Here is a 23,041-nt window from a genome sequence, read left to right on the forward strand (position 1 = left end):
ATAGGGGGGGGGGGGGGCGGTGGTTAGGGAGCTGGTGTGTTGATGTAGCCGTTGGGGTGGGCCTTCCCTATGGCTAAATAACAGGCAAATTTAAAAAAAAAAAAAAAACTTTTTAGTAATTTTGGCAGAAAAGTCTGAACAGATACCGACACGAACAGGACCAGAACGGACCGGTAACCCCCACACACACACACACCAGTCCCGTTCCCTCTATCTGACCCCCCCTACCCTTACCCCTAACCGGTAAGTCCCGGTTCCGCTGCCAGCCATACCTAACACACACATCACAAATTGCTCTCACCAGTAGACCAAATCCCTAGGGGTTGTATGATACAAAACTACTCTATCTTTTGATAATGGAATATAGACTCGATGCTCATGGTAATCAAGTCCTCGGTGCTTATCAAGTTTGTGAATTCAACTAACATATAAACAATATAACATGTTTTCTAATTGTCAGTATAAAAGATTTTCAAAATATGAATCATCATATACAGTTACAGTATTGGTGTTAGGGTAAATAAAGATCCCCTGTCTAAAATAAACCTCAACCTCAAAGCAAGCAGGTTTGCCACATTTCTTTAACAAAATGAAGCTATCTAGTATGTGCCCGCTACAGCCTGTTGGATAAGTTTTGATTGTTCATACACAGGCTTACGCTGCGTGACAGAGGCCAAAATTTCTTATGACTATTCTTTCAGTTGTTATTTGTTCATCGTTGGCTCATCTTTCAGGAAATATAACCATACACTTTCATTGTGATGTCAAACATAACGACCTACTTCCACATTAATCAAGACAAATGTAATCCAAATCCATGGTCGTATAAAAGCAACAATAGTCTGTTACCATCCATCAATATTCAATGTTAAATGAAATTGCTTACATCCAGGTTAACAGGAAAACAGCGTACTCACTGCTAGCAAGAATTTTTTACCCCGTAATTCGAAATCCTACAGAGACCCAGAAAAAGAACAGGAAAAAAGCCTTGGGTTTGGATGAAAACTCACTACTGGATATCCTCTATATCTCACAATGGGCCACATATCCATTGTGTAAAGATGAAATGCTAACATTTGTATTCCCGCCTCATGCAACAGGTAGCTCACCACAGTCACTGATGACAACCCTCTTCCTTGGACGGTCACCCCTATCAGTGTCCTGGGACTCGATCAATTTCACAATGTCCAAGCCTTCTAAAACTTGCCCGAACACAACATGCTTTTGATCCAGCCATGGGGTCTGCAATGCACCAAAATACAAATTCATCCAATATCATGTAAAGACAAAAAAATGACGAGAAGTAGTTCCCTTTTCAACAATATGGCATCTAAAACATACTAGTACTCAAATAGGCTTGGCTCTAAAGAAGGATATTTTGTTGTCAGACAACAAGTACATGAAGTGACAAGTTGTAAGGGTTTGTTTGGTAGGAGGGATACTAATCCTGGGATGAAATACAAGATTATTTTATCTTGTGTTTGGTTAGGGGTATTAGTTAGTCCCGGTTTTATTTATCCCACCATTTATACTATAATGATGGTATAACTGATCCCATGGGATATCCTTATCCATGAGATAACTTTGTTTATCCCATCCCTCATACCAAACGAACCCCCCCATAGTTAAAAGATGCATCGCTAACTGAATTATCCTGAAAAGACTAACTGTAATAGTTAAAATATGCTTGGCTAACTGAATGATCCTGAAAATACCCAAATTCATATACTTCCAAGCATATCTTTCCTTGGACAGGTAAGAATGAGAAAAATAAATACATTTTTGCTGACACGAGCAGGTGAAATTTGCTAATCCGGTTTCCTTATTCATTTTAGTTTTAAAGTTCGAAGTACAAATTATTTGATGTTATTCTTGTTTAAGTTTAGTATGATTTGGGCAAAGTCCAAATACGCTGAAGCAAAATAATTAACTAGAAGATATATCTTTATAACAACGCATGATAAGCAATGGACAAGAATAATTTGAAACATAGTGTTGCTCAAACTAACTATTCACAAGCTCAAGAACATGGGTTTTGCTGATAGCTGAGAACATTCAGAAAGAAAGGAAGTAAACAAGTGGTTATTTGTTTCCAAGCATTAAGAGCAGCTAAAATGATTTCTCAATGGTCAAAATACCAGACATGAGTATATAGTTCTCTTTCATCTCATATACCCCTTGCAATATGATAAGAGTACTATTTTAATCACAAATTTGCATCCAGTATTCAGAAAAGATGTTCAGCTGATTGAGATTCCCATTCCACATACCTTTACAGTGCAAATGAAGAATTGGCTTCCATTGGTATTAGGGCCTGCATTAGCCATGCTAACAATCCCAGGTCCAGTATGAACCACTGCAATTACACAAGGATTTTCATTACAAAAGAACATTGTACACAATCTGAACCAAAGGAACTCATTGCCTTAACCACAAGGAGAAGCTTGAAGCTAATTATTAAAAAGAAAATCCAACTTACACTTGAAGTTTTCATCCTTAAAGGTACGACCATATATGCTTTTACCACCGGTTCCCTGCGAATAAAAATTTAATGCATGAGGGAAAGATTACAATGTGCGGAAATGGCAAGTGCAAATTTTCCAGTATGAACTGCGAACACTAGAACTTTTCAATCAATCTATGCATATTAAAAATTAAAACAGTCAAGTTGTGTGGAATGACACATTCCACTTGAACAGAACCATCAAATATGCCAGAAGTACATATTCCACTGAGCACCTAATCTCATGGACTCTTTCACAGATTTAACTACTGATCAAAGAAGACATCCTATTCAGAAAACATAGAACAAGCCAAGTTATATCATGCAAGTTCATTACTTAAATAAAACGAAGTTTATGAGCCCGTTTGGATGGGCTTTAAGTTGGTCAAACCAACTTATAAGCCCCTTTTTAGTTTTTGGACGTGTTTGCCTAATGCTAACTTTAAGCCATAAAGTTCTTAAAGTCAGTCAAAAATGAAAAGTTAGGATTTCTAACCTTCTTTTTTTCCAAGTGCTTAAAGCCATTTTGTTTGACCATAGAAATTACTTTTATATCCCTTATATTTTAACTAAATTCCCAAACTACCATTTTTATTCTTTTAACCCTAAAATTCAAACACTTATTTTCAACATAAGCACTTTTATCCAAACACTCAACTACTTATTTATAAAAATAATTTTCAGCACTTCAAAGTTCTAAAAGTACTTCATACATAAAAGTTACTTTTTTTAAGCCCATCCAAACGGGTTATATATCATGAAAGTTGATGATTGAGAATACAGAGATCTTACTTTGCGATAAGTAAAAGGGAAATCTCACAAATACAGAGCTGAAACAAACTGAAAAAACAACCTTTTCGTCTCTGATTTTCCATGGTAGAAATTGGAGCCATTGTGGATCCAAAAGATAAAGGATAAACCACCAAACAGAAAAAGAGAAAACACTAGGCAAAGAACCAGTTCAGAATTTTGCATTTCTCTTATTTAAAATCTTGTTCAAGGTGAAGCATGCAAAATAAAATGCTAAAAAAAATAAGCATCCTAAAACATACCCAATGTACTACAGAAAATAAAATGAACTGGGTGAAGGGTGTGTGTGTGTGTGTCAAGAAGAATGTCAATTAGAGGAACAAATAGAAAAAGAGCAAACTAAGTATTGAGACACCTACATTTCCCTTATCAAAATCACCCCCTTGAATCATGAAATCTTTAATAACACGGTGAAATGCAGAATCCTTGTAGCCAAAGCCCTTTTCACCTGATCGGAAGAAATCAATCTAAACTATAAGCAAGCATAAATGATAAAAAGTAATTTATGCAAGAAGCTCAAGCAATAAGGCAGACAATGATAGCAATACTGATAATGATAACAAAAACATCGATAAAAGCAGTAGCAAAAGAAGCACTAGTAATAAGAATATCGACGACAATAATGATAATAAATAAAATCTACTAAAGAACCTGTGCAGAGTGCACGGAAATTTTCTGCTGTCTGTGGCACATCATCACCATATAATCCAATTACAATTCGCCCAGCGAGCTTTCCAACAGGATTCCCAATGCTAATATCAAAATAAACTTTGTGTGTCACTTTGGACTGCAAATCTGCCACCTAGATTTCGATAAATACATTCAGACTGATTAAAAGCTTCAACTAAGCAATGAACAAATTATGGAACATTAGCCCCATACAAAAGGCAACATAACACCATGTTTGCTGAAAACTGAACCACAACCACTATAAGCATGTTCCAAGGCTTAATCCACTTCCACAATTCACTTTGCTACTTAACAAAAGAAAACACTGTGTTATATGACACTATTCATTTCGGGACATGTTTGACATCATATCATTTTTATACCAATTTCACAAGTTGCAAGTATTAAAAGTCCTTGTTTAACTCACAAATATTCAGAAGAACTACAATTTCTTTTTTCACAACCTTTGATAAAAACTTTTTCCAAAAATTATTCATATTTTCTTCTAGTATCACTAATACTATATATAAACTTAATTTAACATCTTAAAATCAGAAACCAGTCAACTATTGTCATATAAAATGAGACGGTGGACTAACATTCAGCACCAAATGCCATCTGCGGCCAATGTATTCATCTTACATTCAGCTCTAGAACTTAAACAAACAGGTTATTCCACACAGAAACCCTAGAAAGCATATTTTCTAACTCAACGTTAGGCATATTGACTCAAATCTTCAAATTTTGAGGAAAATAACGAAGAAATGCATAAACAATAAAGCAACCAGTAATAAATTAACTCAGCTCAACAAGCGAGCACAGACCTGAACCGCGGCTTGAATTGAACCTGATGAACCGCCGGTTTTTTTGTGAACCGAACGGTTCGATGAAGTTGCCAGACGCAACGAGCCAGCAAAGAAGCTTGACGATGAGAATGAAGTTTTCAGCAACTTCGGAGAAGCAGCATATGTAGGGGTCGCAACTCGTGGAACTGAGAGTGAACCTAAATTCGACTGTAAAAAGAAGAAAACGTAAGTCAACTAAAACGATAACAACAACAACGCTCTATTTCCAATAATTTGTGTTATTAAGACAAAATTAGAGAGTAAAACTCAACGACGAAGCTTAAGAGTTGAAAACGGAGCTGCAAATTATTGAGAAAACAGAAGAGAGTTTTTGAGAGGTTGAAGAAACTCACCACTGTAGCAAATGTAGCTGCCATATTTGCCGTTCTCCGGTACGGCGAGTTAACTGCGAGAGAGAGAGAGCGAGTGGTTGGTGAAAATGAGGGGCAAAGATAGGCAAGTGACGGAGATGACGAGCCTCAACCCTCTTGTATAGACCGATTAGGTAAACATATCCATTACATATTGGTAAAAAATTGTTGTTACTATACAAAATGGTATAATTTTACCAATGGTTAAAAAGTTGTGATTATTGTGTTCTCCACCTTATAATTTTGATTATAAATTATTTTTAGTTATAAAACAAACAAACTTAGCAAATTAATAAGAAGAAGAAATAGTAAAAGAAAAAAAGAGAGTTGAGAGATTTTTTTGTATTGATCTTTGTAAATTAATTGGCTATTTATAGCTAATTTAAAGTATGCAAATGTTGACTAAAGGGGTTAGGGGATAAGATGGAGTTAGGGAAAAAGGACATTCATATTATTTTGCAACACTCCTTTTTGGATGTCCATGTACAAAAGAAAAATATATACATAATTATTTATAATACACATTCTTTGCTTCCTCATTACTTTCATGATGAAGACCATAATTTCATCCTCTTTGTTTGAATTACTTGCAAGTTGCCTTCTTGATTGGAGTTCGTCAAAAGATAATGTGCTCGTTGAAATCTTATTAGAAAAAACTCATTGGGAAAAAAAGTACACACATCTGATCGTATGCCTTGAGTGCTGCCTCATTAAAAACCTTATCAGAAAAATCCAGTGAGACAAAACCCTGGTTAAGGGAAAAAGAGTACAACGCATATTTTACTCTCCCTGATAAAAACTTCATTTGATATTTTGGAGACAACGCATTCCAATCTTATATCTTAGTTACTCAAAAGTTAATGTTGGTAATGTCTTTGTGAATAAATCTACAAGATTATCACTTGAACGAACTTGTTGTACATCAATATCACCATTCTTCTGAAGATCATGTGTGAAGAATAATTTTGGTGAAATATGTTTCGTTCTGTCTCCTTTTATGAAGCCATCTTTCATTTGAGTTATGCACGTGGTATTGTCTTCGAATATAACTGTGGGTACTTTGATATCATTTTTCAGGTTGCATCTTTCTTTGATGAATTATATCATCGATCTCAACCACACACATTCTCTACTTGCTTCATAGATTGCTATTATTTCAGCATGATTTGAAGAAGTAGCAACAATAGATTGCTTTGTAGATCTCTATGATATAGTATTTCCTCCGTATGTAAATAGATAGCCTGTTTGAGATCGAACTTTATGTGGGTCTGATAAATAACATGCATCTGCATAACCAATAAGGTCTGCACAACCTTTGTTAGTATAAAACAAACTCATATCAATGGTACCCTTTAGGTATCAAAAAATATGCTTGATACCGTTCTAGTATCTTTGCGTTGGGGATGAATTATACCTTAGCAGCAAATTAACAAAAAATATTATATCGGACCTGGTTGCGTTAGCAAGATATATAAGTGCACCAATAGCACTAGATACGGTACTTCAGGACCAAGAAGTTCTCCATTCTCTTCTGCAGGTCAAAATGGATCTTTTTCCACTTCAAGTGATTGTTGACACCCAATTTTGATCGATCTATAACCCATTTTTCGATTGCTATTTAATTAAATGTATATTCTTTAAATTTTTATTTATTGTATGCTTGAGCTTACATTTGGTATAATATTTAAAATTTTATTATTGTTATTATTATATAAATAATATTATTATTTATTTCATTAGTTATTAATTTAGAATATTGATTCCAATCATCCATCTTCTTTTGACTAGTCCTACATAAAGAAAAAGAAAGACAATCTTGTGCATTGTTGTGTCATTACAAAGCACTTAGTCATGATTTCTTTTACTTTAATTTTTTTTCTTCTTTCAAGGGAAGACTAACGCACACCACTCTCTCTATTCTCTTCTCTTTTCTCCCTCACAAACACACCACTCTCTCCATTTTTTTCTTTTTTTCTTCCTAAAAAATACACCACTTTCTCCATTCTCTTCTCTTTTTCTCCCTCAAAAAGTCTCCAAAGAAGCTTGTCCTTTCAGCTAGAACAAAGCAACTCCTCTCTTGTGGTAAGTAAATCAAATTCGATTTTTTTTAACTGCATAGTTGTTGATAATTTTGGCATATCTCATTGTATAGATCTTTGTTTTTAGTAAATAAATATGTTTTGGAAAGATGAAAAACGTACCTACAACTTTTATGTTTATATTGGAACCTAGATCTGTTGTTATTGGGTCGAAAAAGAGGATGCAACATAGGACAAGTTCTGTTCAGATTTTTTATATAAAATTCCAGCATATACAACTGCTAGTATTTTGACCATATCTTTTTGTACAAAATGTATTTTGCGGTGATTCTTTTTTTTCCGTAAGATTAAAACACATATCTACAACTTTTATATTGTTAGAGACTAGATATGCTGTTATTGGGTCAAAAAATAAGACGCAACATAGGACAAGTTTTGTCTAGATTTTTTATTTAAAATTCCAACATGTACAGCCGCTAGTATTTTGATCATATATTTTTGTACAAAATGTATTTTGTGATGATTCTTTTCTTTTTTCAATTTTAAGACATATATCTACAACTTTCATGAAGGACATAAAGTCCCGTTTTGCCGTTTGGAGTTTCAAATTTTAGGTACAACATGAGGTACATTTTTGGCCGGATTTACTGTTTTGATAGCCTTGAAGTGTTGTTGTTTGTTGTTGTTGTTGTTGTATAGCATTAAGTGATAATATAAAATATTACTTCAAATTTATATATTATATAGTACAAATTGTAATTGGCCAATGAAAAAATCTTTCTGTCGATTTTCGAGGCCTCCCCATTTTAAAAAAAGACGGAAATTTTAGTTTAAGTTTATATTTTACATTACACTGTTTATGAATGATGAGTGAAAATTATTATTTTGTTTTTGTTTGACTACTTTTGCTAATAGTTTAACTTCATTTGTTTTGGCTATATTTATTCATCACTTTTGTTTGTTGATGGATTATAATTGATGATTAGCGTATACTTTATTTATTTATAGTTATTTTGTATCTATTTTTAACTTTGTTTGACTACTTATGCTAATAGTTTAACTTCATTTGTTTTGACTATATTTATTCATCATGGGATTATAATTGATGATTAATAATAATTTATTTTCTTTAATAAATGATTTCTTAGTTAATGAATGTTGATATTATTGTTTTTATTCTTTTTGAGTATGTAGGATATGCTAAAGCTAGGTTGATTCACTTGATATTAACTTTAGTATTACTATTTTATTTTTTATATTATCATGTGTTTAAGTTAATTAATAAAATCTTCTCACTTATTTTTTTTTTCATATTGTACCTTTATTTTTGTTGGTGTTGGTGCTTGGTGATGTAAATGTTCACTAGTTTTTTATTTTTTTTGTTATTTTATTTATGTTACTATTTTTGTTGAATTATTGTTGTTGGTTTGAATTTTACATCTTTTATCTAGTGTATTTCTAATTATGTTATTAATTACACCATTATTGTTTCACTTCTCAAATATCTTATATGTTGTCACTATTATGTCGATTGTTTCATCAATTATTGGTTGTCATGTCTTTTACGTCATTTTATTGAAATAATTTTATTATTTTTTAATTATCATTGTAATTCATCATATAAAATAGAGATTACACCTAAATGGTTGATGAAGAAATTACCATCGATTTTCAAGACTTTTCATGTTTATAAGACGGATTTTAATTTTAGTTATTATTATTATTTATTATTATTATTATTATTATTATTATTATTATTATTATTATTATCATCATCATCATCATCATCATCATAATTATTCATATTTATCCCTTACTAACACTTTTATCAAGTCTTTTACAGGTACTCAGAACTGCTTCCCGAGGAAGCTATTCGAATTAAGTTTGAATAATATTTTTAATTTATTATTGTATATATTATTGACGTTAGGCAAACATTAGGCCGTTCATTATATTATTGCTTTAATTTACTCTTTATGTATATTTTATTATATATTTGTGCAATATTTTCATCTCCTCAATTAAAAAATGAGTTCAGCTAGGATCCACAATTGTGGATTTTGAAGAATGCGAATACCTTCCCTTCGGAATAACTTGACCCCCTTACTTCGGATCCATTGGTTTCGTATACATTTTTTAAAATAATTAATTGGTTTTTAATTATCCTAAAATTATGGTGACTCATTAAATTAAACTATTTTTGAATAATCGAATTAATTTTTTTACGAATCACCACGACGTTGTTCCTTATTTGAAAAAAATAAAAATAAACTAGGGATGTAACACTTATTATAGTTACGAATCTGAGCTCACCATATAATAGAATTCCATTTTTTTAGTATATATAGAGACACATATATTTTTAAATTATTTTAATAATTATTTATTCTTTATTAATATTTTACCAAGTGTTTGAATAAGTATTCGGAGATATTTTCCAAAAATAATATTCAAAAGTGTTTTTCTTTTCATATGGTAAAAAATTCTTTTTTTAGAGCAAATCTTTTAATATTGCATAAAAGCTATTTTTTCTTCTATACATTTACATTGTCTTTCTCATATTTTTATACATATAGTTGACAATAACATACATTATTTACTTGATTCATATTCTTTTATACATATATTTTATATAACTTTAATACATATTTTTTTGCATATATATATGTGTTATAATTGTAAATAATAATTTTATATCCTCCCTCATTGATAAATTAAGTCTAGTCGGGTATCACATTTTGTGAATTTTGAAGGGTGCCTAACACCTTTCCTTTGGAATAATGTAAACCCTTTCCTAGAATCTAAATTGTTTTTTTAGCAGATTGAAACGTGAGTCATACAGGTCATGCATCAAATAGGTTTTTCTTATTTTCCTTAATAAATTAGGTAGCGACTCTATATAATAATTAATCATTTTAGAGTCCATATATTGTGATTTATCTAACCTCGGTTAAAGATAAGGCATAACAGTGATCGAATAACCATTAGAGTACTTAATGAATGTGCTTTGTCCATGTAAAATTATTTTAAGATTTTCTCAATGTAAGCAAATTGGTGGATAAAGATCATGTCTGCTAAATGTTCAATTTGCAGACCCAGACAAAGTTTTATTTTTTCAAGATCTTTCATTTCAAATTCTTTCTTTAGATATTCAATCACCTTTTGGACCTCTTCAGGGGTTCCATGAGATTTATGTCATCAACATCAACGGCGAGTATAACAAACTCTGATTCCGTTTTCTTAATAAAAACACATAAACAAATGACATCATTTATATAACTTTTATTTATCAAGTACTCACTAAGGCGATTATACCACATACGCCCTGATTGTTTTAGACCATATAATAATCTTTGCAATTTGATTGAGTATATCTCCCAAAACTTAGTACATGCTTCAGGCAATTTTAATCCTTCTGGATTTTCATGTAAATTTCATTATCAAGTGAACCATAAAAGTAAGCTGCAACTATATCCATTAGATATATTTTAAGATTTTTCTATACAACTAAACTAATGAGATATCAAAAAGTTATTTCATCCATAACGGGTGAATATGTTTCTTCATAGTTGACCCTGGGTCTTTGAGAGAATTCTTGTGCAAAAAAGTGTGTCTTGTATCTTACAATTTTATTTATCTCATTTCGTTTTTGCACAAAAACCCATTTATAGCCAACTGGTTTTACACCTTCAGGGTTTTGGACTACAGGTCTAAAAACCTCATGTTTAGCAAGTGAGTCTAATTCTGATTGAATTGGTTTTTGTCATTCTGACCAATCACATCTCTGTCGACATTCTTCATCGAATTTAGGCTCAAGACTTTCTCTATCTTGCATGAGGTTAATTGCAACATTATATGCAAAAACATTATCCATCATATTTTTTGATCAATCTAAATTTATCTTATCACCGATAGAGCTTATTGAAAGTTCTTCATTCACTTGAGTCTCGGGTTCACTGATTTCTTCATGAATATCAGAATTACTCAAATCTTGATCTTTTCAGGAGGTTCGTTTGTAGTATCATCTTTATTATTTGTTACACTTCTCTTTTTAGGATTTTTATCCTTTGAATCCAATGATCTACCATGCTTCGGCGTATTTGAAATTCAGAAGCTGTGATACTAGTAGATGGTACTTTTGGGACATCAATCCGGATAGGCACATTCACTATAGAGATATATGACTTAGTTATCCATTTCAAATCCGTAAATACATCTCGCATTTGATTTGTTATTTTCTGTAAGTGGATGATCTTCTGGACGTCCTTTTTACATGTGCGGGTACGTGGATAAAAATGAGCCAGTGATGAAACTTTCCACGTAATTTCTATTTCGGGTTCCTTTTTCTCTTCCCCTAATTGGAGGAAAGTTGTTTAATCAAATCGATAATCTGCAAATCGAGCAGTAAATAAGTCTCCTGTTAAGAGTTCAAGGTAGCGAATTACGGAGGGTGAGTCAAACCCAACATATATGCCCAACCTTCATTGAGGGCCCATCTTTGTACGTTGTGATGGTGCTATAGGCACGTATACCGCACAACCAAAAATTCGTATATGGGCTATATTTGACTCATGACTAAATACTAATTGTGACAGAGAATATTTATTATAACTTGTCGGTCTGAGACGTACAAGTGTTGCAGCATGTAAGATAACATGACCCCAAACAGTAATCGATAATTTTATTTTCATAAGTAGAGGTCTTGCTATCAATTATAGGCGCTTAATAAATGACTCTACAAGGCCATTTTGAGTATGAACATGAGCAACATGATGTTCAATTTTTATCCCAATTGATAAGCAATAATCATCAAAAGTTTTGAAATGTAAATTCTCCAACATTATCAAGACGAATAGCTTTAATTGGATAGTCATAGAATTGCGCCCTTAATCTTATTATTTGTGCTAATAACTTCGCAAACGATAGATTGCGAGATGATAAGAGGCACACATGAGACCATCTTGATGATGCATCTATTAGGACTATAAAATATCTAAAAAAATCCACTAGGTGGATGAATAAGTTCACATATATCCCTATGTATATGCTCTAAAAATCCAGGAGATTCGATGCCAACCTTCAGGATTGATGGTCTGGCAATTAATTTGTCTTAATTACAAACAACACATGAAAATTCATCATTCGTAAGAATTTTCAGGTTCTTTAACGGATGTCCAGTTGAATTTTCAAAAATTCGTCTCATCATTATTGATTCATGATGACCCATTCGATCATGCCATACCACAAATATATTTAGATTAGTAAACTTCTGGTTTACGATCAAATGCGCTTCAATTGCACTAATTTCTGCATAATATAAGCCAGACGACAAAATTGATAATTTTTCCAAAATATATTTCTGGCTTGAGACACTCTTAGTTATACCAAGATATTCAATATTTATTTCATTTAGTATCTCAACATGATATCCATTTTTGCGGATATCTATATCTATAAAACTTAACAAGTTTCTTAGGAATTTAGAAGAGATTTGTGCATCTTCTATAATAATTTTTGTTCCCTTAGGCAAAAATATAGTAGATCTTCCGAAATCTTCAATTATTTTTGAATTACAAGAAATTGTAGTTGTTGACGCCCAATTTTGACCACCTGCAATATAAATTATTTATCGGACTTTTTCGATTTTAAACAATTTGAAATAATTACATTAGTAAAATACTAAAATATTTTCAAATTATTTTAGTGGTTTTGTTATTTTTAAGGATTATATTTTTATATGATTATTTAAGAAGTTTGTTAATTAATTAGCGTTAATTCACTATCTATCTATCTAATATATATATATATATATATATATATATTAAGGGGTTGGGGGTATAGCAAATTGTAGGTATGGGTAATTGGGTAGATGGTGGGTATATATATATATATATATAGTATACAAGGTATATACAACAGCGATATATTTAACCAATTTTAACAAAAGACCAAAATGATAAAACGAAACCTATTTCAAGGAATTTTCAAAAAAATGACAAACAGTGAAAAACAAACTAATGTATTTACCTCTTTTACAAATGAATAAAAAGGAAAATAATATTTACCTTAAAAAAAAAAACACTAATGTATTAATGTTAAAAAAATAAATGAAAATGACATAAATCAAAATAAAGTTAGAATAATGAGACAAAAACACTCCATAAAGGACCAATGCAGTAACAAAGTTGGCAAAAAATTACGGGAACAAAATTAAAAATGACTACACACATTCCCCACCTCCCTTTGTTCCCCACGCCAATTTCCACTATAACTACAATATAGGCACATACCCATCCCGATACAGTTTTCTTCTTCTTCAACAACAAAAAAATAAATACAAATCCGAAAAGTATACTTTGAAAACAAATAATTCTTTTTTTGAATGAAAATCTTTTCATCCGAGGTCCCTAATTTCAATCCCAAAATTCCTTATATAAATACCATGCACTCTTTCTTTGTTCGGGGGATTTTTTTAGAGATTACAGAATACAGAAACACAAAAACTAAAGAGGAAATAAGAGGAATATTCAGAAGAAGGACACGTCTTAGAAAGGAAGAAGGCTAAGAGAAACTAGCATTCTTAAGGTATAAATCAGAGATTTGGAGTTTAGATTAAGGTTTTCGTCATTGTTCATTGTTGAAATCGTGGTGGAAATCCTCTCAAACTCGTCTTGTTCCGGACGCTGCTCATAAAGAGGTAACCCTTAATTTATTCTATTTACTTTTATATATGATGTTTTCTTCATCTCTTTATTTCGGTATGACATTTCTGACATAGTCGAAATTTTTATTTTGTGGTTTGGGTTTAATTATTTGTTGTTGGTATCATGATAGTTTAGTATTTATCTTCTTTTTTTTCATGTATTGATTAATCAAATTTAGGTGTTAACTGTAAGATTTAAGTATCGTTTTGCTCGAACTATGGTTTCCATTTCACTGTTTAGTTGCTTGGAAATTTATTTAGTTTAATATTTTAGTATCATGGATAACTCACTTCACTATTCATTATATTATATGCTAAATCTTTTTGGGTTTCAAGCATGAATAAAATTAGCAAAATCTTTTGATTTTTTTTAGCTCAAATATTATATAATGTTTCCCTGAGTGTATTAGCATGGATGTCTTTCTTAATTTGTTGATTGTATATGTGCTTACTAGACTAAAATTTCCATTTTTAATAGTTTAGTACTTAACTGCTGAATTTTGACATTATGTGTCACTTTGATTAAATTAGATCATGTTCAAAGGTGAGCTTATTTTCCAAGTTATCTCTGTGACAATAGCTACTTTGGCTTAGTTCATGCATATTTTTAGTCTAGTAAGGTATAGGAAGTTTATGATGATATTCCTTTATTTAAATACCACTTTTTGCTAATTTGGGTACATGTATGGATCTGTTTCTAATTAAGTTAAAGTTGAATGTAGTCTTTGATATATATATTTAAATTGTATTTTTCTTGAAACATGAGGAGTTAAGCACTCATAATAGTCTTATTCACTATGAAATACTTAACTTTTTTCCTGACTTTTAATAAAAAGACATGCCTCATTTCATTAACCCTTTTTGCTGACATATCATTTGTTTGTAATGCTTATTTATTTTTCATATGAGTCTGTTAATATTGGTTTCTGAATGGAACAAATTAATAATGACTAATCAGCCAATTAATGACCATTTGGATGGTCTCAATTAGTATATCAAATTTCATCCTTGTAAGTCCTTGAGTTTTGATTGGTGTTATTTGTTTGCCTTCTGTCATCCAGGCATGTGTGTCTATATATTTTATTTATTTATTTATTATTATTATTTTTTACACTCTTCTACGTTAAATCGATGATTTGTCACTTACGTATTTTTATTTTATGTTGCATATGATGTTCGTCCGAGTCTCTGTGGACTTTCTCCTTCATGTGCATTTTGGGGTGAACCACAAAGGCTCAATTCTCTTCATCGAGACGACCTCGTCAATGAAGGAAATACAAAGGGGGAGGGAAATTTGAAATATACACTGATATACAACAGTGGTATACAAAAGCGAAATGGGTCAAATGTCAAAAATTCAGGTGGCCCAACAACTTAGTCCATACGTACAGAAACTAAGTGTTGGATCAATTTTTTATTATTTTATTTTTTCATATTTAATTTGGATTATAATAATTTATTTACGTATTTACGTTATTTTTTTTAGATGTTAATTGTAGCTAGGTTTAACTTATTAAATCTCTCCAAAAGAGGAACTGTTTTCTCTTATGAAATATTTATTCTTTTAAAATAATTTTATCTAAATGATATATATATATATGTCATTTTGACCATAAATCCTCCTTTCAAAATATTTTAATGAATTTTCAAATAACTAAATTTTGTCAAAACAAACTCAAGTGTCTTTCTTCGAATATTTTCTAAATAGTCAAATAATTTATGTCGTTGGACAACCGCATGTTAGCGGCTATTTTAAGTGCTAAAATCTTCTTAAAATAGTAATATGAACCTCGCACCCTTTTTTAAAAAATTTTAAGACTTGTTTCTGTTAAAGTCTTTTAAATTAAAGTTTTCTTAATTTCTTTAAAAAATTAAGTAACGATTCCTTTTAAATTGATTTATTTCTAAATCAATTTTTTAAACCCCGTCTATTTTTTGACATACCAGTAGTAACATTTGCTTTTCTTCTAAGCAAGTAGGAAAAATATTTCTCATCTTTAAAAATGACATGAGTTGTTTTACTATCAATTACACAAATATCCTCGTAATTGATTATTGATCCAAACAAAATTTGAGGCATATTCATATTTTTTTTTAAAAAGAAATAAGGTAAATGTTATAATTAAAACATGACTCCTTATACAAATTTTATTTATTTACATGAATTAGAAAAATAAAAACATATTATTTAGTATAAACAAATGAAAAGAAAATTATTTAACTATTATCAGGCTTATTAATATTAATATTTTCTTTTGCGAAATTGAAGAAATCAGCTACATTCAGATGCATAAGCTTAATATTATCTTTAGAGATAAAGTTTATCTCTGAATAATTTTCTGCTCTCTTCAAGAATGCTTGATATAGCTGAACCATAAATTTTGATGGCCGACAGGTTCGTGACCAGTTCCCCATAGCTCCAAATCTATGACATATACTTTCTGAATTTTTCTTCTTACTTCTCACTCTTCTTTTTATATTACTGATCATTTTTTGGTGCCAGTCGAGCATCATGATTAGAATTTCTTCTTCGACCACAACTAGTCCATGATCTTTTTCTCTTTGGTTATAGTTTGCCTGATTCACTTTAGTGAGTGACAAAGAACCAACGGACTGACTATCATGATTTTTCATTAACAGTTCGTTATGGCGTTCAACAATAAAAAGGTGAGAAAGTAATTTAGAATACTTCTTAAAACCGTTTTTGCGATATTGTTTAGAATCATATTCGTGGATGAAAATGTGGAGTATAATTTTTCAAATTTATCTTGCTCAGTAATTTCTTCTCCGCATAAATTTAACTGTACTATAATTCTAAACAGGATAGAATTATATTCAGTTATATTTTTAAAATTCATTAATCTCAAATTGAGTCAATCATGACTTACTTGTGGAAGGCTGACCAACTTCAGGTGGTCATATCTTTCTTTTAGATTTTTCCACAGTTTAAGAGGGTCTTTTAATGTGATATACTGTAATTTTAACCCCTTGTCAAGATGGTGGCGGAGAAATATCATGACTTTGGCATGGTCTTGACTAGATGTCATATTGTCATCTTTGATGGTGTCTGCCAGATTCATCAATTCTAGGTGTATTTCGGCATCTAGTGTCCATGATAAATAGTCTTTTTCAGATATATCAAGAGCAATAAATTTAAGTTTAGAGATATTAGACATTTTAAATAAATAAAATTCTTACCCTTTTGTTACCTTTTTAAAATAGCTCAAACTGATGGAGGCTCATACTGATAACGTGTTATAAAACAAATTAACATAGCAAAGTAATAAAAAGAAGAGATAGTAAGAGAAAGAAAGAGAGTTGAGAAATTTTTATGTATTGATCTTTGCAAATTAGTTGGCTATTTATAATCAATCTGGAGTATGCAAATGTTGACTAAAGGGGTCAGGAGATAAGATGGAGGTAGAGGAAAAGGAAATCAAGAAAGGGACATCCATATAATCTTACAACACTTTTAATTATTAACGACATTGATATCGTTGAATCAAATTTTTAATTAATTGCAAAAGATAATTTGCACTTTTTTTTTATGTTATACATTGATTAGTCTCTAATTATACGAGATTAATAAAGAAAATACAGGGGGAGGAAAAAGGTCAAAATGGCGTCGCCCGGACTCGAACCGGAGACCTTCAGTGTGTTAGACTGACGTGATAACCAACTACACCACGACACCAATATGTTGCAAAACTTTGACATATCAATATATAACATTACTCACAGTTGATGCAAATCTTTCATGCAGGTTTCCCTTAGGATTGAGGACCAGAAGCAACAACAGAAATGGTAGCAGCAGCAGTGAGAGTGAACTCACTAAAGCCATTGACATGTACTCCATTTCCATCTTCTAGCTTCAATTGGCCATGGTCTTTTGTATCTATTCCAAGAAAACATTCAAGATTAAGACCCTTATTGAGTCAAATTTCAGCTATTGAAGGAAAGCCACAAAGAATGACCAAAGTCATTGACTCACATTTACATGTCTGGGCATCCCCACAAGAGGTAAATACCACTAATTCCAAAACCCCACAAGATTTTATACTCTTTTTTTTTAAATTTATTGTGGGGAAGCGGCAAGATTGTGTTGAATTGAAAGTATGAGGAATTAATGGGTGTTTCTTTGAAATTTGTTAGGCTGCAGAAAAGTACCCCTATTTTCCTGGTCAAGAACCTAGTTTGACTGGTCATGTCGATTTCCTGCTGGAGGTACCTCGTAAAGGCTTCTCCTCTTTAGTATTAAGATGTTTAATTGATCATTATCTTTGTTTCTGCTTGTTGCAACTGCCTCTTTTTTATCTTCTTTGTGCCGACAGTCTATAAGAAACAACCTCTCTATCTCGTCAAGGTAGGGGTAAGTCTAGGCTTCCCGTATCTATCTTGTAGAATTACAATGGGTTTGTTGTTGTTGTTGTATGTTTAATTGATCAGTTGATGATGTTGTAGATGCCTCTTGTTGTTTTTCTTGTTTTGTATATGTGAGGTATGGCTGGAATTGCTCTTTAGAATTAATATTTTTCGCCATTTAACATGTTCTGGTGTTTGATTATTTTAACTTGTTGAAAATATTTTCCCAGAAAAATATGACTACATGGTTTGGTGTGGCGAGAAACATCTCTTTTAGAAACAATTTCCTTGATAATATCAGTTTCTAGTGTTTGGTTATATTGAATTGTTAAAATGATTCTTCAAGGAAAATACTTTATTGAAAGAAGAGGTGCGAGAATGCTCCAGTCAGAAGGTGCGAAAGGTTGGTTGTAGCATATGTTTGGAGAGGTAGAGATAGGCTGAAGAAGAATTCAGGGAGGTGATTAGACAGTAGGACATAACACAACTTCAGCGGACTGACGACACGACCTTAGATAGGAGGATATGGAGGTCGAGGATTATGGTAGAAGGTTTGAAGGTAGCTGAGTGTTGTCGCATTCTGTGTGGGAGAGGGAGTGGGCTAGCCTTCTCCTCCCCTCTTATCCTTTAGTAGTTTTATTTAGTTATTGCGTAGTTTCTTATTCTTCAATGTGCATTGCTATTTGTTGTTGCATTTGTTGTGTATCTTATTACTTTGCTGTCTATTTTTTTACAATCCTATCGGATACTTCCCTTTTGACCCGAGGATCTTTCGGAAACAACCTCTCTACCTTACAAAGTTAAGAGTAAGGTCTGCATACATCCTACGCTCTCCAAACCCCACTTCTGAGATTACACTGGATATGTTGTTGTTACTTTATTGAACGAGGAAAATGACTTCGAAATTTTTCCTTTAACAAATATGTAATGCTTATTTCTTATCAGTTCCTTCAGTGAACACTAAGAAATTGGTCTCACAAACATCAAAAATGCAGCCACATATTCTCACCTTGGATGATCAATGGTATTTCACCTATTTTAGTATCCTATTAAGCTTTAGAATATGATCTCTGTATTTAAAATATTTCTGACATACCAAATACACTTCTTATGTTGTCACTGTTGAGTATTAATCGTCACTATGCTTTCATTGTACCAACATTTATAACCTACTCAAATGTTAATGTTTTGACCAGTGTATGGAAGAAGCAGGTGTGGATGGAGCATTTATTGTTCAGCCCATTAATCATAAGTTTGATCATTCTTATGTTACGAGGTCTCTTCATTTCTCTCTCTCTCTCTCTCTCTCTCTCTCTTTTGAGTTGTTGTAAGAATTAGATTTCCAGCTTTTAGTGAATACAACATATTCCTTAAACAATACAACAACAACAACCCAGTGAAATCCCACAACGTGGGGTCTGGGGAGGGTAAAGTGTACACAGACTTTACTCCTATCAAGGTAGGACGGCTGTTTTCGAAAGACCCTCGACTCAAAAAAGCATAAAAAGAGGTCAGATAAGGCTAAGAAATTCAAAGCAATTTGGATAGAAAATAACGAAAGCTTTACAGATAAAATAGAGTAGTCAAAGTACACCAAGTAATAAATACTATTCCTTAAGTAATAGTATATAATAAATCAATTGTCTTCACTAAGATGCTTGTACCTTCAATATCTTAGCAATTATAGCAAATGGCAGCTCCAAACTAACATCTCTGCATAGGCCTTTCAACTTTCAAGGATATTGCACCACATGCTATGTACCTTCTTATTTCTCCTTCACTTAAACTGTATGTGGTGACGTATTTGTTTGTGCATTTTTCGGTCTTTTAGTTGTTTAATTATCTCTTGTAGTTAGCAGTCATATTGACTTGATAGGTCTTTTGTCCTACGCCTAATCACTTCTATTCAGTGTGCTGAAGAGGTTACCTTCCAAATTCATCGGTTGTTGCCTCGCAAATCCAGCAGAAGATGGGAGTGGGATAAAGCATCTTGAAGATCTGGTTTTAAAGGTTTTGTAACAACTCATTATTTTAGATTTTAGTATTTTTATTCTTTAGGAATTATATTGACAAAAGATACTTCTACTGATTCTAGGATGGTTATCGTGCTGTTCGCTTTAATCCGTATCTTTGGCCTTCTGGTGAAAAGGTATCAATCTTCCTTCCATCAATACTGATCTCAGAGTTAATTTTGCCTTGGCATTTGCATACAAGTTTATCAGAATATGAGGCACATTAAGCATTTTTATAGATTTGTTACATTGGAAAAACCTATGAAGTTTTCTTTTAACCTTATGTTCTCTCCTATATGGTTAACTAACTGTATGAGAAGAAAAGTGTTACGATCAGAAAGTAAAAGAAAAGCAGATTCGTATCTGATAAGTCTTGTACTTAGTTATGCCTTCAAATTCTAAGAATAATGTGATGCTGAAGTGGGTGAACTTGTATTTAGTAATTGCGAGTGATAAAAACATTAACCATGTTTAATCTTCTAGCAGATGACAAATGAAATTGGGAGGGCACTATTCTCAAAGGCTGGAGAGCTTGGAGTGCCAGTCGGTTTCATGTGTATGAAGGTACTTCAGTTACTAGCATTCAACTCTTTCATTGGGAATTATATTAGAATTCAAGTAATAATGTGCTATAAGCTGTTTACTTTAGGTACTATTACAAACTTTTCATGGTTTAACTCAAAGAGTTTCCTTGAATTTCGAGTTTCGCTATTAATAATGATGTTAATGATAGACTAACTGTGATGGATCCTTTCAGGGTCTGCATTTGCATTTGCAAGAAATTGAGGAGCTATGCACGGAATTTCCCTCAACTGTAGTTTTGCTTGATCATCTGGCTTTTTGTAAGCCTCCAAAGTAAGCCATCACTGAAGTTTTCTTCTAAATCGTCATTCATGGGTGAGAATACAAAGTATTATGTTAGGTGATTTATCTAAATGTCTTGTAGAAATGATGAAGAAAGACGAGGTTTCTCAGAACTGTTAAAACTTTCAAGATTCCCACAGGTAACATTTGCTGAAAATTATACTGGATTTCTTTAGTGTACGTTCAATATTTAATATCTGCACGGTAGCTGATTCGAATCCTGTAGAAGACAACTAAATCTGTGTAAATTAAAAATAACCAATTAACATGTTGTCAAGATTCTAAACCTTTATAATTGGGGCTCAACGCGTTTGAACTTTCTTTTTGACTATAGCTTGTGTCCTGCTTAATTATCATTTTTAAGATACTGCTAAACAATAAACAGCTGGCATATATTCAACTATTTTTTACATTTTTCCGAAGTATTCTGGAAAAATCCCTTCTTAATGTTAACTGAAACTCACAATAGACCTAGAAATGCAATAACCAAACTATTTCTTGCTTACCCTGTTGTTATCGCCAACAGATGGTTTAACGTTGTTGAGTTGATTGATATCTGAGGTAGTGCTTGTATTGTGACAGGTATATGTGAAATTTAGTGCTTTGTTCAGAGTGTCAAGAAATCCATATCCATATGAGGACTTATCTCAAGTTCTTTCCCAACTAGTCTCCAGTTATGGTGCACATCGTATCATGTGGGGAAGGTAATAAATGACGTTCTTATTGTTCGTTACTCGTTAGAACAACCTCAGAACTTCTAATTTGAGTGCTAAACTGTTCTTTAATGATCTCTAAATTTTTGAACTTGTCTTCCTGCTGCAGTGATTTCCCCTTTGTTGTTACCGAATGTGGGTATAAAGAAGCAAGAGAAGCGGTTTCTTATCTTGCTAAGCAGGGACATTTACCTCCTTCTGCCACGGAGTGGATCATGGGTAAAACAATTATGCAGCTCTTTGACGGAAAATGGAGTTCTGTAGCAAATTGAATACGAAAACTTGACAACTAGAAATACCAGGTTAGATGTCTTTCAAACATGTCTTTGAACCCTTAATTGTACTTGAACAGAACAAAGGAGACAAGCTTTGCAAGCATTAGTGCAATAAACTATGGATCCGAAGCTTTACCTACGTGTTCATGAGAATCCAATAACTTTTGTTCATACACTGTATATGTAATAAAAAGTTACCAAATATTTGAATTTTGAACCTGGTTATTATAATAAGTTAATTTGAAATTACTATAGGAAATTTATAAATTTTAAATCCTGAATCCGTCTCTGTTAGTGGATGCCATATTTAGTGTAGTGGAGACCGAGGTGCCAGTGGGTTGCATAGGGGAATTCTTTTGTGCTAGCAAGTCTTCCAATAATAGGAGGAGTTTAATAAATTTACTTTTATTACAAAATAATAGGAAGTGGATGCTCCATTTAATATGGGACCCACTTAATGGCCGAGTTGTTTATGTAGCTCTCCTTTTTCTCCTTGTAAATTTAGCTATAAATAGCCATGCATTCTCATCAATGAGATGCACAAAAACAGTTATCTCTCTTTCTCTTTCCGCCTTCCTTTTTTATTAATTTGCTAATTTAATTTATTTTATAACACGTCATCAGCATGAGACTCCGTTATCTTGAGCTATTTTAAACAGGTAAAGAGGGTAAGAATTTTATTTTTCTAAAATGTCTAATATTTCTAAACTTGAATTTGTTGCTTTGGATATATGGGGCAAATGCTATTCTTCATGAGCTTTAGATGCTGAAATTCACCTGAATTCGATGGGTCTAATAGACACCATCAAAGATAATAACGATGCATCTAGCCAAAATCGTGCCAAAGTTATGATATTTCTATGCCACCATCTTGA

General features: G+C 32.2%; 2 protein-coding genes and 1 non-coding gene across 3 annotated transcripts; 1 reads left to right on the forward strand and 2 right to left on the reverse strand.

Annotated features, from left to right (window-relative positions):
• Window positions 1-805: 805 nt before the first annotated feature.
• On the reverse strand, window positions 806-5,344 carry LOC129887594 (photosynthetic NDH subunit of lumenal location 5, chloroplastic). The gene is made up of 7 exons (XM_055962760.1): window positions 5,181-5,344; window positions 4,807-4,995; window positions 3,965-4,115; window positions 3,673-3,761; window positions 2,480-2,534; window positions 2,271-2,356; window positions 806-1,242 (listed from the first exon to the last, which is right to left on the reverse strand). Exons 1-7 carry the CDS (start codon window positions 5,202-5,204, stop codon window positions 1,090-1,092), a joined length of 747 nt encoding a protein of 248 aa, XP_055818735.1. The 5' UTR covers window positions 5,205-5,344; the 3' UTR covers window positions 806-1,089.
• Window positions 5,345-17,560: 12,216 nt separating this feature from the next.
• TRNAV-AAC (transfer RNA valine (anticodon AAC)) lies at window positions 17,561-17,634 on the reverse strand. The gene has a single exon. It is a non-coding gene; the product is annotated as a tRNA-Val (tRNA).
• A 78-nt stretch (window positions 17,635-17,712) lies between these two features.
• Window positions 17,713-22,433, forward strand: LOC129887596 (uncharacterized). Its single transcript, XM_055962761.1, has 10 exons — window positions 17,713-17,960; window positions 18,093-18,164; window positions 19,499-19,578; window positions 20,213-20,312; window positions 20,398-20,451; window positions 20,801-20,878; window positions 21,072-21,169; window positions 21,261-21,318; window positions 21,761-21,882; window positions 22,001-22,433. The coding sequence occupies exons 1-10, from the start codon at window positions 17,742-17,744 to the stop codon at window positions 22,161-22,163; spliced, it is 1,044 nt and encodes a 347-aa protein (XP_055818736.1). The 5' UTR covers window positions 17,713-17,741; the 3' UTR covers window positions 22,164-22,433.
• Window positions 22,434-23,041: the final 608 nt, after the last annotated feature.

This window comes from Solanum dulcamara, chromosome 4, assembly GCF_947179165.1.
Source record: "Solanum dulcamara chromosome 4, daSolDulc1.2, whole genome shotgun sequence".
NCBI classification, from domain to species: Eukaryota; Viridiplantae; Streptophyta; class Magnoliopsida; order Solanales; family Solanaceae; genus Solanum; species Solanum dulcamara.

Bases quoted from the DNA above. Each gene is read 5' to 3' on its own strand.
- LOC129887594 (XM_055962760.1), bottom strand. From the start codon at position 5,204: ATGGCAGCTACATTTGCTACAGTG. The intron at 4,996-5,180 runs GTGAGTTTCTTC...TTCTTTTTACAG, and splicing joins CAGCTACATTTGCTACAGTG to TCGAATTTAGGTTCACTCTC. The intron at 3,762-3,964 runs GTTCTTTAGTAG...TCTTCCGATCAG, and splicing joins TTTCCGTGCACTCTGCACAG to GTGAAAAGGGCTTTGGCTAC.
- LOC129887596 (XM_055962761.1), top strand. From the start codon at position 17,742: ATGGTAGCAGCAGCAGTGAGAGTGAACTCACTAAAGCCATTGACATGT. The intron at 20,452-20,800 runs GTATCAATCTTC...ATCTTCTAGCAG, and splicing joins TTTGGCCTTCTGGTGAAAAG to ATGACAAATGAAATTGGGAG. The intron at 21,883-22,000 runs GTAATAAATGAC...TTCCTGCTGCAG, and splicing joins CATCGTATCATGTGGGGAAG to TGATTTCCCCTTTGTTGTTA.